Here is a 13878-nt window from a genome sequence, read left to right as displayed (position 1 = left end):
AGAATCGGTCGCGACCTCCATTGGAAGTTTAATGATCCTTCTCATATCCATGTATCAACCTTGCTGCCTTTAACTTGAAGTTGTATTCTTTTCTTCCTCTCTATCTTTCTTGTCTTCCCCTGGCCTCCGGGCCCCGAAACAGAGCTTCATTCTTCATACCTTCATATTACATACAGGTGCCGAGAACATCTGTTTTTGATCACGGCAGTTCAGATTCAGCCGGGGAAGAGAAAAAGGACACAGCGCCTTCGCCCCACCGTCCAAAGCCCGTCGGAAGAATATGCCCACCTCCTGCGAGGAAGTTTTGATGGCCGCTATGAACGGACCCGTCAGCGATGGGCCTCTGGCAAGGGACCTGGATTTCCGCCCACAATGTGCTGTTCGTATGTGGGTATGTACGGAGCTTTGACAGACGAACCAACAACGCCAGTCGACCCTTGCCGCCCGCAGGTGTGGCGTCCTTGGTGGCCGCTCACCCCTTCTAGTGCCGCCGTTGCTTGGACAGACAACGCTATAGGGCGCCCAATGTACCTTGCCCCCCCTCTTGGCAGCCCGGCAACCCGGCAAACGAAACAACTGTCCTTTCTGTTGGATCGATCTGTCGCTGGCCACAGCTATGAGATTCCAACTTCGGCGTATTGGTGAATACGATGACCTTTGAATGACATCCCAAACCTTTTGTTTGTGGCGCAGTAGCCATATAATGTGGGCTTCATCATCCTGACCGCTTACTCCCTAGGGGAGCACGGCCCTCCAATAAGATCAAAAAGAAGTTCTTGCCTCGTTTAGAGTGGGAAAACAGGCCATGAGGAAAACCAAAAGGACTGAAGGGTCGCCATATCGCAAGGCCGCCATGGCACCCACGCACTTCAAAATCGTCCCGCGGAGGAGTCGGGCGCTGCTGTTTGCCTTGTTCTGTCTCTTCGTGTTCCTCTTGCTTCCCAGCTCCGACTTCGACCTGCGCGGCGTATTGCTGTTCTTGCTCTTTTCGACCGACCCTGGACGCTCCCACGGGTCTGCGGGCCAAGCCGTTGACATTCTTCAGTTTATTGACCCTTTAATAGGGACCGCCAATGGAGGTAAGTTGTCTGTTAACCTCGCAACAGATTCGAGTACTAACACGTTGGGTTTCTGTCAGGTCATGTTTTCCCCGGCGCATCACTGCCATACGGTAGGTCCGCTGGCGCGAGTCCTTTGGTGGTGTGGCGGTGAGATGACTGACAATTGTTTAGGGATGGCGAAAGCTGTCGCTGATACAGCAAGCCCGGCTGAAAATGCCGCTGGCTTTGTGACTGACGACAATCTTGTCATTGGCTTCTCGCACATGCATGATTCTGGAACCGGAGGGAACCCATCCCTGGGAAACTTCCCCCTTTTCTTTCACCCCGGTTGTCTCGACGACGACTTCACCAAGTGCGAGTACTCTGTCATGACCAGAGGCGTGCCTCGGGTTCCCGGTTCAACTCTCGCCAGTGCTGGCTTCTTTGGTATCAACCTAACCAACTCGGTTCGCGCCGAGATGACCGTCACGGCACACACAGCACTCTATCGCTTCTCGTTTCCTGGGACCAGCACGGTCGAGGTCGGGATGACAGAGGAAGATAAGCTCAAGCCAGGCGTTCCTTATAGTCCGCTTGTGGTGGTAGATCTGGTCGACCTCGCAAATAGTCGTAATGCTGGCGGCATCCAAGTATATCCAGAGTCGGCGCGTGTCATCGGCGAAGGCCAATACAACCCGTCTTTTGGCTATGGTCGCTACCAAGCCTTTTTCTGTGCCGACTTCAAAGGCGCCGAGATCCGGCGCTCCGGCACTTTCATCTCGAACAACGCCACCGAGGAGCCAAAGTTCCTTGACAGCGTGGGCGCGGGCTATTACATCCCGACTGGGTCTGCTGGCGTTTGGATCCAGTTCGACAAACCCACCACAGACTCCATACTAGCCCGGGTGGGAGTCTCGTTCATCTCTGCTGAGAAGGCTTGTGAAAATGCCGAGGCCGAGATTCCCAACTTCGAGTTTGAAAGAGTAGAAAGCGATGCCCAGGAGGCGTGGGCAGAAAAGATGTCGGCGATCCAAGTCGATGCGACCGGAGTGAGCGAGGAGCTCCAAACCACTTTTTGGTCTGGCCTGTACCGCACTATGCTATCCCCCCAGAACTACACGGGAGAGAATTACTTATGGAATTCGACCGAACCGTACTTTGACTCGTGAGTGCTCGAGAGCCATCAAACTACGTACTCTCTGTTCGTTTCAACTGACCCAGGGACTAGTTTTTATTGCATATGGGATTCGTTCCGTGCACAACACCCCCTGCTAACCATCATCGATCCTGCTGCTCAAGCGCAGATGGTACGTGCCCTTATCAACATTTACGAACACGAAGGTACGTCTACAGCATCTCTATAAAACAAATCGCACGAGAGGATAACCCACTGACTAGCCATCTAGGAAAACTTCCTGACTGTCGGATGAGCTTCTGCAAGGGCTATACTCAAGGGGGGTCGAACGCAGACGTAGTGATTGCCGACGCCTTTATCAAGAATCTGACTGAAGGCATCAACTGGGATAAAGCCTATGAAGCGGTTGTTTCCGATGCAGAAGGTAAGGAGTGCATATTGAGCCACCCTCATGAGTTCGTCTTTACAGAGATTAAGGCTGATACAAGACAGTCGAGCCAAAGAACTGGGGCCTCGAAGGCCGCGGCAATCTCGTCAGCTGGCATGAGCTTGGGTGGATTCCTTGGAACGACGAGGATAAAAATGGGACTGGGCCGACGAGCCGTACCGTTAGCCGGGGCGTCGAGTATGCCTTTGACGACTTCTGCATCTCGCGCATGGCCGAGGGCCTGGGCCACGAAGCGGATGCCCAGAAGTATTACCAGCGTGGAGGCAACTGGAAAAACTACTGGAATTCCGAACAGCGTGACAAGTACCGGGACACGTCGGGCACGGTGGTGAGCACCCAGTTCACCGGCTTTATGCAGCCGCGTATGATCAATGGCACATTTCGGTACCAAAACACTCGTACCTGCAGTCCCATCCAAAACCAGCACAGCTGCTACTACGACACGGGCTTTGACACGTACGAGGGAAGCCCATGGCTGTATAGCTTCTTTGTGCCGCAAGACATGGCGGGCTTGATCGGTCTCATGGGAGGCCCCGAGAGCTTCGTCGAACGCCTAACCTTCTTCCACAAGAGCGGCATCTCTTACATGGGGAACGAGCAAGGCTTCTTGCCCACTTTCCAGTTCCACTATGGCGGGCGCCCCGGGCTCAGCAGTTTTTGGACGCATCACTATATTCCAGACCTGTTCAACGCCAGTGTCAACGGGATCCCGGGCAACGACGACTGCGCAATGGGCGCCTTCACGGCATTTTCCTTCATGGGCTTCTTCCCCGTCGCCGGCATGGACGTCTACCTCTTGACGCCGCCGTTCTTTCCCGAAGTCCGCCTCCGCGTCCCACCGCCGCCGCCAGGTTCCAATGGCAAGCAGCAGCACGAGTGGGCCGTCATCCGCGTCAAGAACTTCGATCCGGAGCAAAAGGCCATCTACATCCAGAGCGCCACGCTCAACGGCAAAACGCACACGCGGAACTGGATCACGCACGACTTCTTTCTCAAGGGCGGCGTCCTAGAGTTCACCGTCGGCAAGACCGAAGGGAGCTGGGGCACAGCCGAACAGGACCGCCCGCCGAGCTATCCGACAGTCGACATGCCCGTAACCACACACCCGGGGGAAAGTATGGCGGACCACGAACCCGAGGGTCACACCGAGGTTAAACCCGAGAGCAAATAACACTTTTAACCGTATGATATTGGGACTGCCGAGGCGGTTTGGCAGTGGGTGTACATAGATGGCTTAAAATGTATACAGTACACGTGAGTCGGGAGATGTAGTATATGAGGTGTTTCTTCATTTGACAGGATACTAAAAGGGCAGCAATCTTGGTTAGGGCTTTTGAAACTACATTTATTGCCTTGTGTAATTTTAGTTGATCTATCGGGGTATCACTTTGTTCTTCTGTCACCTTGTTGCATTTTCATCTTTTATATACAGCCAACCTAAAATCAAACCATGGCTCTGTTGAATTATAACAAAACATTATTTCGTTGACCACGTGCGGACCCAGCCAATCTTGTCTTATTCAGTCGTTCGCCCACGGCGCCTTGGTGACGGCGAACTGGTTGTTGGCCTTGCCTGGGATGCCCTTGGGGAACGAGGTCGGCGGAAGCGGCCCTGTGTCGGGCGGCCCTCCCCGCGGAAGAGGGGGTACCGCGCTGCTGCCCCCAGCTCCACCGCCGACACCTCGGCTGGCCCAAGGGGCTTTGGAGTACGGGATTCCCGGCCCTCCTCCGGTGCCGGGAGGCATCCGAGTCGCTTGCGCCCAGGGCGCCGCAGTACCGGCAGCAGTAGCAGCAGCAGCAGCAGCAGCAGCAAGAGTAGCGATAGCAGAAGCAGGCTGGTTGGCCATGTGGACGGACTGGGCGGGGGCGGGGGCGTCGGGGTCTTGGTCCCACGAGAAGAGCGCGCCGAAGCGGAAGTGCTGGACAACGGGGAACTTGGACAGGACCTCGGCGTTGAACATCTTGACCATGCCCTTGTTGATCTTGCCCCAGCCGTCGCGGATCCCAGACACGTCGAACAGGATTGGGCTGTGCTCCCAGAACGGCCCCGTCTTGACGTCGCGGATGAAGCCGACCGCCGAGAAGTACATGTTGTCGCGGCGCAGGCGCTCGAAGCCCGCGTCCACCTTGGCCACGTCGGCCGGCCGCGGCGCTCCCTGAAGCGAGCCCTCGAGCGGCATCGCCTCGCCGGACCCCTCGCCGATCGGCCGCGTTAGTTGCGCTGACCCGAAGATGTACGGCAGGAACGAGTGGTCGTCGAGCCCCCACACACCATGCGACCCGGCCGGCTCGAGCGTGTAGGTCAGGATCAGACGGCGTATTACTTGGAGGTAGCTGGGGGGATGCTGTGTTAGTGTGTGTACGGCGGTTATGTGAAAGGGGGCGGATAGGAGGAGGGAAAAAAACCCACGGCCCCATCACGCCCAGGACAATGCTCCGCTCCACATCTTCGAGTGCCCTCTCGCTGTCGGCGGCTTCGCTCTTAAAGGCACCCAGCTTCCACACACAGCCCAAGAAGGCCAGGAAACTCAGCTCGTGGCCCGTGCCGTAGTCTAGCCGCTGAGCACTCCCGAAGCTGCCGAGGAAATACGCCTTGACCTCGTCGAGCGGCCCGGCCTCGCCCTGTTCCTCTCCTGTTTCCAACAACCCTTCCTCGCCCGCCTTCAACTCAGCCGCCGTTGTTGTCCCCGCAGAGGTAGAGGGAAACTCGAGGACGCCGCGCGGCAGGAACTCGCGCAGAAGGGCGTCGGCTCGCTCGTCCAGCAGGGCGTGCCACGTGCGGAAGCTGACATTACCAAAACGCCGCGGCCCGGGGTCGGGCGGCGCCTCGTCGACGAAGGCCTCGACGCGCTGCAACAGCTGGCGCAGCCGGGCCACGGGCTCGGGGTCGCGCTCGCGGCCGGCGCCGAGCGTGAACGACTCGATGCCTGCACTGTCTGTGGGTTGCGTCTTGCTGCGGGGACACAGCGCACGGTTCAGCTGCATGACGAACGTGCCAATGTCGCGGTAGGCTTTCGACGTTAGGAAGTGCGCCACGTCGGGCCCGTCGTTGATCAGCTTCGCCGGGCGCGCAAATGTGTGCGCCGCGGAGCGGTCGAGCACCTCGAGCCGCGGGAACGGCGACGACGACGGCGCCGCTTGGCGCGGTGGAGGGTCCATGCTGTCGCTCGGACCGATATAGTCCCTATATAATAGCCGGCTGATCGAGATGTGTTGGATGTTGGCGAGTCGGTAAGGTAGGTTGTAAGGCCGAGACGCTGTCGTGGGGGAGCCGAGAAATTGGGGAACCCCCGCTGTCTTCACTGATGGGGTACCTTAGTCTATTATTAGGGGCAGCTTCGGGTTGGCTAGCGGGGCTTGGGGTTGAACGGGCGGCAGGCTACAGTACCCGTTAGCCGTGGGGTGCTTCCAACGGTCAACTACTTATGATTCTATCCCTGCAGATGCTGAATGGGTTGCGGTTGAGACTTGCAGAATGCCTCGAGAATACAGCTGCAGCGTGAGCATTGATATACATATTAATTCTTAATCAATCCGTTGCACTTCTCCAATGCACTGTGTTGCCAGAGTTTCAACAACCACGACCCGGTCGAGAAGGATTCGAGGAAGCAACTGCATAACTGGAAAAATGGCGAAGAGTTTCCATATATATATGTCTACTCCAGTATAAATATATGTATTGATCCCATACCCTCACCCCTTTTTGAGTCTGCTAGAACCAAACAAGCAACACATCTTTCATCTCTCTCCGGAGTCCGTCTCTGCACCCAACCCAGCACGAGCAAGCCCAAGCTACACCTTCACTGCCCAGAATGTCGAGTGATCGAGAAAAAAAGGGGCTGGACTTCATTGTCGGCCTACTGCGACGGGACTGGTCCAGAGAGTTACGAAAATACTGCCCTGTCATTGCGCGACCATGTGATATGGGACAATAAGAAGATGTGAATGTGGCTCGATATCACCACGGCTGCTTGCTGACTCTCCCCCCCAGGTCACGGCTATCCATAGCCTGGGCCGCAACACCATCAACTGGGTCTACCGCGCCGATCTGGCTCTTTCTCCCCAGAGCCAGGGCCAGGCAAGCAACGCAGGGCCCCGCCGCCACGGCACCGAAGCGCTGCCGGCCGACCAAGCCGCCGTCGTCGTGCGCATCTCCGACCCGCAGGCCCTGGTCAACGAGGCCGTGCGAGTCGAGAACGAGGTCGCCGCCATGATGCTCATGCGCAACACCCTGGACGACTACCCCAGCAAGAGCAGCGACGAGAGCATGGTCCCTCGTGTGTACGGCTGGAGCCCGTCGTTGGCGGCGGGCCGCAGCTGGATCGTGCAGGAGTTCAAGCGCGGCGCGCAGCTCGACAGCGTGTTCGACGGGCTCGACGCAGACGCGCAGCAGGACGTGCTGCGGCGGCAGCTGGCCGAGGCGGACACGTCGGACCGCCTGCAGGGCTGGCGGCGCAACGGCGGCCTCCGCGAATGACTCGACATGTTTGCGTTGTCCTCGGAAGAGGAAGAGGGGGGCATCGCGCAAAAGGTCAGGGACAACTCGGTTCCGCGGCAGACGCTGGTCTATGGCGACTCTGGTCAGTCTTTTTGCCTACCCTCAAGTCTTGAACGCCATACCCCTAACGCTCTTCCCAGACATGTTCAATATGCTGCACGACGCGGCGGCGAACCGCACCACGGCGCTGCTCGACTACGACTTCGCGCACGTCGCCACTCCCGCCGACGAGTACTTTTACTCGCTGGGCTTCGGCTTTTTGGTGATTGGGCCGCTCGAGGACGACGCCGACGAGAACCAGCTGCGCAAGTGTCTCCTCGAGGGGTTCAAGGGCAACGCGCCGCCCTCCGTCCACGACGGCGAAAACCCCAAAACAGGAGGAGGATTCAGCTGGGCCGTGGCCAAGGCCATGGACGAGGCGCTCGCTGGCACCGGGGTCCTCCGGCCGGCCGACATCGCGGGCTGCGGCGAGCTGGCCGCGCTGAAGTAGTTTCTCGAGGATGTCTCACCCCCCTACTTCTACATGCCGCGCTAGCTAGAGAAGCGGGGCCCGCAAAGGTCGACGAGATGCACGCCTCGATCTCCAAGAACCTGGACAGATATCTTCGAAGATGGGGGTTCTAGCAAGGACAGACAGACATAAGGCTAAGGAGAGGAGCAGACGGATAACGCGGTCAACTGCTGCTGCTGCCCTGCCTCTCCCCCCAGAACCCCTTGCCGTAGCTCACCAAGACCTCCTCGCCCTTGGCGATCCCGCCTTGCGTCCCGTCCTTTCTCTGTCTCTTCTTCTTCCCTGCTGGCAGCACAAACACAGCCATGGTCATCTCGCCACGACATTGACACAGGCGTGGGTCCCAAACAGCGCGGAACTCTGCGTTGGGCCGCGCGCGCGTCAGTCCCCCCAGCCCCTCCGCTGGCCTCGACGAAGAGTAAGACGACGCGCCCGACGACACAGGAACGCCGCGGTAGTCATTGATGAACCTGGCCTCGTTGCCCGCGCGCGCCGCGTCGACGGCTACGTTGCCGTCGCGGTCGAGCCACAGGTCGTAGTCGGACGCGGCGTGCTCGTCCTCTCCCTCTGAAATAGCATCAGGGCCAGAACCGACGTGCACCTCGCCGAAATACGGCACGACCAGCTCGCCGGGCTTGAGGTCGCGCACGGCAAACAGGCCGCACTGCCCGTGGGCTGGGTGCGATGGGTCCGTGATCGGCGTGATGCGCACGGCGGCGCTGGGGCCGGGCTTGAGACCGCGCGGGATCTCAAACGTGCCTACTACTATGTCTGTATCTGTCTCAGCCGGGGGTAAAGGTCTAGTGCGGATCGCGGCGAGGTGCGCGGCTGTTAGGCGTGGCGAGTACAGCGGCCCCGTTAGGTACGGGATCTGAGCCGGCCAGTTCTTGGGCAGGGCAGTCTGTTGCTTTCCCGGCTTATCCTTGCCTCCCATAGTGTGGTGTGTATAGGTAGCCAGGATGGTGGCGAGATATAGTAGTGGTTTAGGTACTGCAATGGCGGATAGACTTCGCGGGCCGTTGCTCTGTGGAGCAGTGCAGTGGCAATGCCTTGTGTTGTTTGGGAGTTTAAAATAAAAAATAAATTGGCCCGGGTCGGCGCATCTGGCGGAAGGTGTTTCTCACAGGCGAAATGTTGAGACTCGCCGAGTTGGTAGTTGCAGGTGTGGCTCAATGACAGCAGTCAGCATACCCGGCAAAATCGGTTTGGTGAGGCACAGAAGGTGAGAAGGCTGTAAATGCGACGCCAAATCTGCCCTGTATGTACTGGAACGTCAGGCATCATTAGTCCGGACTTCTGCTAACTTACAGGCCCGTCAGCTACTAGCGGCACGTATCCACACTCTATTGTTTCCAACCGCAGCTGCTGCATCTGCAAACTTGCTCTACAAAATACGCTATTCACATGACCGACAGCTACTCGACAAAGAACCCCCCGCCCTCGTCGTCATCCTCTTCCATAGAAAACTCTTCTGAGACATCACTCGGGAGGCTGGCTAGGTCGGCATCAACGTCATCCTCGCCCCCGTCATCATCATGTCGTGAAGCTAGGCCCTTGCCCTTGTCACCCCGGTCATCGCCGTCGTCCGCTTCGTCGGCCTCCGCTGCGCCTGCCCAGATCCTGTCGCGGATGCGCAGGCCCTTGAGGAACCAACTCCACATCCTCAGCGCCATACGAGACCTGCGCTCGCACTCCCTCTCGGCCTCGAGGTCTTCGAGCCCGGCGATGGCAGCACGTACGGCCTCCTCGGCCTCCTCGGGCACGACGACACCGCTGAGGACGGCAGTACCTTCACGGCCTTTGAACGAGAATCCCGTCAGGGCGGGCGCGAAGTCGACGCCGAGGGTAAAGGCAGCTTGGGCCGCCAACTCGTGTACAACGTGTGCGCCACCGCGCGGTACCATGCTCGGCACGTACAAGTCGAGGTTTCCAAACTTGTTCTTGGGCACGCGCCCGTTGACGACGGGCGGCGCCTCGTACAGCGTCGTCTGCGCGGCCGTGTAGAGCGGCACGCTGGTAGCTGACAAGATGGCCTCACCGAACAGCCCTACCTTGTCCGGGTCGTCGTCGTACTCTGGGACCATGTCGTCGTCATCATCGTCCGAGTCGTCAAATCGGCCTTTGCGCCGCCCTGGTTTGCGCCGCTTGGGCAGAATCTTGACCGGCTCTGCGCCAGGCTCAACCTCTCTCCCTAGACGGTACCACTTCTCTCTGGAGTACGCAACACGTACGTCGCGTCGGCGATAGATGCGCTCCAGGGGGGCCTTACTGCCAGCGCTGACGGTGCCGATGGGTTTCACGTCCGGCACGATCACCTCGTGCCGCCGAAGATGGCGCTGGAGCGCGTATAGGGGGTGGTCCTTGAAGTCGGCCACGTTGCGCGGCATGGGCTCCTTGGTCTCTTCGGCCGCCAGCTCGTTCATCTCGATCTGGTCGAGATCTGTCGGGCACTCTCTTTCGAACGTCCTCATCGTCCTCCGCCACCAGCGCTGCCCGCTCAGGCCGCCGCCGCCAGGGCCTGCACTGCTGCTGCCAACGGGGCGGTTCGCAGCCGGCGCCCCGTCGACGCGCATCTTGCGCGTCTTTGAGTTGTACGCTTTGGCATACCGCCTAGTCACGTCTCGAGCGCTCCCATCGGCCTCGAATGCAATGACATAGGTTAGGCAGTTCTCCCTATCATTTGCCGGGGGCTCGAGGGCTTGCGGTTTCCACAATGTACGGGTGACCAAGGGGTCTACGGGGTGCCATTTTTGGTGCGCCACGTCCAGGACCTCGACCCAGAAGACTGGAAACGGAGATTCCCCCTTGATCTTCGTGACCGTGGGCGTAGGCGTGGGCTGCGGAGCGGGCTCAGGGTCTCGCATGACCGGGACACGGTACGCGGCGGCGAGAGGGTGGCCCAGCCGCTGCCGTGGCGTGAGGGCAGTAGAGGACGCCGGACCTGGAGGATTTCTCGTGTCGTATCTAGCCATGGCTGCCTCGTAGACATCGCCTTTGGAGAGTTTCGGCGCAGACTTGGACGGCTCGGGATTGGACGGCATAGACCCGACAGCGCGCGACTTGGGCATCTGGGGAGCTCCGGGGGCGCACGACAGGGGCTGCAGGGAGCAGACTAGCCGCGCCTCGAGACCGGCGCATCGGAGCAATGCACAATACAACTGGGCGCCAACATCGCGGGAGCCCTTCAACGACTTTACAGCCTCGATAAAGTCGCTCTTTTCCAGCGTAGAATCGATGTCGTCTGGCAGCCTGCACTGTAGAAGCATCAAGGTCAGCTAGCGGGCAACTAAGTAACTCATCGAGAAGATATCAAGTACATTCTTGAGTAGTTCCATGTCTTCGGCCCACAGTGCCCTGCGCATACCGCGTTCCGTGATGGCAAACCTGGCCTGGATCATGTCGAGGGTGTCTTGGATCCCGTTCTTTAGAGACAGGGTGCGGCTAAACTGTGTCAGACTTTCGCGCGGCAAGAGATACTTGAGCATCCTCTCGGACACGAGGGGCCGCAGCGCGGCGTGGACCTCGGCGTCGCTGCACCACCGGTTGCGGCGCTGCACGTGCGAGAGCAAACATAGTAGATGCATCTTGTGGATTTCCACACGCCGCTCCCTTTCCTTGGAGGAGATGGGCTTTCGCCGGTCGGCCGCGGGGGGTGGCGCAGACGCCATGGCTGCTCTCGTGGCCGTCAAGTTCAGGTCCAGAACCCTGTCCTTGGCCGGGTGGCTGGCAGCCCCGAAATCCATATCCACCTCGTCTTCATCGTCGTCTTCATCGTCGTTGCTAGAATCAAGGACCATCGTTTGCACGGTGGGGGCCGGGATGATGACATCTTCAAACACGATTCCCTCGTCGTCATCGTCATCGTCACTGAAGGCGCCCCCGATATCAGACGGCCGTGGAGGGGGCTCTTTGGGGGGCACTTGTGTGGTGGGACGGGTGGTCCGCTGGCCAGGGCGCTTCCGTTTTACCGGTCGCTCCTCGGGCTCTAACGAGGAGCGGGCGCGCTGAGCTCGATGTCTGACAGAAGGCGCCGGCATGACGCCAGAGGACCTCGCCTCGACCAGCATCTCGCGGAAGACATCGGGCACGGCAGCGCCGCGGCCTGCCACGGTCCGCCGGTCGAACGGCGACGGCGCGGCGGGCGCGGCGCGCTTTCGGCCCACCATATTGCCGAAAGGCTAAGGAAGTGAGGTGTGTTCTTTATTGATTGGGGTGGGGAGTGTGTGTGCCTTAGGTATTTGGTTTTGACGGGTTATTACAAAGGGCGCGGCTCCCTCCCGTCCAGTTTAAAATCAGTGCTCCGTAGGAGTGAAGATAGCGCTACAAAACTTGAAGTGTTTGATGTTCTCCCCTGTACGTGTAGAGGGTTGGCGCCAGCAGGCAGATGCATTTCATCCGCCATTGTCGGTCCTGCCTTGGAATGAAAGAGTGACCAGTTTGTTCCGTTGGCTTTGGCGCGGAGCGGGGACATGAAAGGAAGAGCCAACGCGGGGAGTTGCCGCGAAATCACGTGAGCAGATCTTGGAGTGATGATGCCGACTTAAATGGATTTTCGCCATCCCCTGTCTCATCATCTCGAGTTATCACTAACAACGATACTTAACTGCATGGCACAAGTATAAGCGAACGACTTTCGGTTATCGTTTAACCAACTGACTACCTAACTAACTAGACCATAAGCAACCAAAGCACTCAAGACGGCACTTTGGGATGTTAGGCCCGCTAACTCCAACTCACTCCTCGGACATAGAAGAGCCAGGACTAGTAACACCTACGACATGAAGAAAACAACTAAAAAGGAAACTGAGAACAAACAGCAAAAAAATTGCCAACCGTCCTGACCAGAAAAAGCAACGCAACGCCACAGATGCCTGAATCCAAATTCCAAGCACGCCAAGCATGTATGCCAACCATACTCCAGAACTCCGTCACAGATAACAGCAGACCTTTTCCCTGCACCAGAACCAGGCAACAAAAGGAACATCACTCCTTTCCCTTACCCTTCCCCCACCCCTTCCACCGCCCCTTGCCCTTCCCCCTATCCTCGCCACTCCCACTCCCATCCATCCTCCCAACCTCGGTCCCCTCAACTTCAATACGGGCCGCAGGCAGCCGCAGCGCCGCCAGCAGCTGGCGGTCCTGGGCGGTGCACAGCGTGCACTTGCCGGCCTGCACGCACTCGACGCAGTGCGTGCTGCTCGCGTGGTTGATGTTGCTGCTGCTGCTGCTGTGCCCGCCCTGCGCCGTCTTCCACAGCTCCCGCGTGTCGTGCTGCCACCGCTGTGGGGTGTTACACCCCGGCACCCGGCAGCGTTGGAGGTAAAGGTTTGCGTAGCAGTTGCAGTCCATGAAGGCTAGCACGGCCTGTTCGCACATCGTGGAGATGGGGTGTTTTTGTTGTTGTTGCTGTTCGGTAGGTGATACTTTTTATTATTGTCTTGGAGTGTTTCGGCTGGTGTTGGGATCTTCGGTAGGTGGTTTAGATAGCCGTGCGTGTATGGGCGTGTTCTTATTCGGTGTGTTTCAGGAGAGAAACTGGAGACAGTGTCGTGGATGGAAGGAGAAAAACAAATAATCCCATGAAAGAAAAAAAAAGAAACCGTTTTATGCACGAAGAAGAGTTGCCACCGATCTAGCAGCAACAAATGACTCCAGAGAGAAAGAAGGTAGTGACTTGTCTACCGTCCCCCCTTCTTCTTCTTCTTGTCAGAGTTCTGTGGCGTCTGCTGCTGGGCGGCGAGCTGCCTCGGGTCGACGGGCCAGGGAACCCCGTTGGCGTCGACCACGCGCAGCCCGTCCGGGGTCTGCACATACTGCGACTGCACCACCGGGTGGGAGCCCAGCGCTGTCTGCCGATTGGGGTATCTGGGCTGCGGTACCACTACCGGTCGCGGCACGTAGGCGCTGGGCGGCCCCGGCACCACGTCGCCATATCCAAGCCCTTGGAACGGCGTCCAGGGCATGGACATGATGACGGTAGGCGTCTCGGGGCGTAGTGGATCGTGCGGCGTATATGCTGGCGGGGGATATCCGGGATATGATGGCGCCGGAGACGGGGAGCGTGCCGAGGGTGTTGCACTGGCCGATGATGACGTGGCCGGCGGCGGCGGCGGCGTGCTGGGGACAGGGTTGGGGCTCGGGGGCTCGGGCGACTGCGGCTTGATCCATTTGGTCCATTTGGGCGTCTTCAGCCGGGTCGCGTCCATGTCGCCGCCCTGGTTCCTACAGTTGTAGCACTTCCCCTCG

At 58.8% G+C, this 13878-nt stretch overlaps 7 protein-coding genes across 7 annotated transcripts; 4 read left to right on the top strand and 3 right to left on the bottom strand.

Moving 5' to 3' along the window:
* The first annotated feature begins 725 nt into the window (after positions 1-725).
* B0T26DRAFT_408095 (uncharacterized protein) lies at positions 726-1443 on the top strand. The gene is made up of 2 exons (XM_060434857.1): positions 726-1079; positions 1139-1443. Exons 1-2 carry the CDS (start codon positions 806-808, stop codon positions 1210-1212), a joined length of 348 nt encoding a protein of 115 aa, XP_060292801.1. The 5' UTR covers positions 726-805; the 3' UTR covers positions 1213-1443.
* On the top strand, positions 1235-3794 carry B0T26DRAFT_652794 (glycoside hydrolase family 92 protein; the record flags this gene model as incomplete). Its single annotated transcript, XM_060438397.1, has 4 exons — positions 1235-2205; positions 2269-2381; positions 2447-2599; positions 2668-3794. The coding sequence occupies 4 exons, from the start codon at positions 1235-1237 to the stop codon at positions 3792-3794; spliced, it is 2364 nt and encodes a 787-aa protein (XP_060292800.1).
* A 349-nt stretch (positions 3795-4143) lies between these two features.
* Positions 4144-5782, bottom strand: B0T26DRAFT_654081 (Phosphotyrosyl phosphate activator protein-domain-containing protein; the record flags this gene model as incomplete). The annotated part of the gene is made up of 2 exons (XM_060438515.1): positions 4144-4957; positions 5034-5782. The coding sequence occupies 2 exons, from the start codon at positions 5780-5782 to the stop codon at positions 4144-4146; spliced, it is 1563 nt and encodes a 520-aa protein (XP_060292799.1).
* A 653-nt stretch (positions 5783-6435) lies between these two features.
* Positions 6436-7611, top strand: B0T26DRAFT_678903 (uncharacterized protein; the record flags this gene model as incomplete). The annotated part of the gene is made up of 4 exons (XM_060440289.1): positions 6436-6525; positions 6615-7019; positions 7131-7203; positions 7262-7611. The coding sequence occupies 4 exons, from the start codon at positions 6436-6438 to the stop codon at positions 7609-7611; spliced, it is 918 nt and encodes a 305-aa protein (XP_060292798.1).
* A 208-nt stretch (positions 7612-7819) lies between these two features.
* B0T26DRAFT_619641 (uncharacterized protein) lies at positions 7820-8527 on the bottom strand (the record flags this gene model as incomplete). The annotated part of the gene is made up of 1 exon (XM_060436052.1): positions 7820-8527. A coding segment is annotated over one exon (708 nt), but the record flags the coding sequence as incomplete, so codon positions are not given.
* A 520-nt stretch (positions 8528-9047) lies between these two features.
* B0T26DRAFT_678902 (uncharacterized protein) lies at positions 9048-13008 on the bottom strand (the record flags this gene model as incomplete). Its single annotated transcript, XM_060440288.1, has 5 exons — positions 9048-10886; positions 10950-11810; positions 12224-12235; positions 12370-12371; positions 12633-13008. The coding sequence occupies 5 exons, from the start codon at positions 13006-13008 to the stop codon at positions 9048-9050; spliced, it is 3090 nt and encodes a 1029-aa protein (XP_060292796.1).
* Positions 12785-13776, top strand: B0T26DRAFT_721758 (uncharacterized protein). Its single transcript, XM_060442562.1, has one exon. It carries the CDS (start codon positions 13278-13280, stop codon positions 13626-13628), a length of 351 nt encoding a protein of 116 aa, XP_060292795.1. The 5' UTR covers positions 12785-13277; the 3' UTR covers positions 13629-13776.
* The last annotated feature ends 102 nt before the right edge of the window (positions 13777-13878 follow it).

Source organism: Lasiosphaeria miniovina, assembly GCF_030549165.1.
Source record: "Lasiosphaeria miniovina strain SMH2392-1A chromosome Unknown B0T26scaffold_6, whole genome shotgun sequence".
Lineage (NCBI taxonomy): Eukaryota > Fungi > Ascomycota > Sordariomycetes > Sordariales > Lasiosphaeriaceae > Lasiosphaeria > Lasiosphaeria miniovina.
The sequence above is the reverse complement of the archived record's forward strand: the minus strand, read 5'-3'. Positions and strand labels throughout refer to the sequence as shown.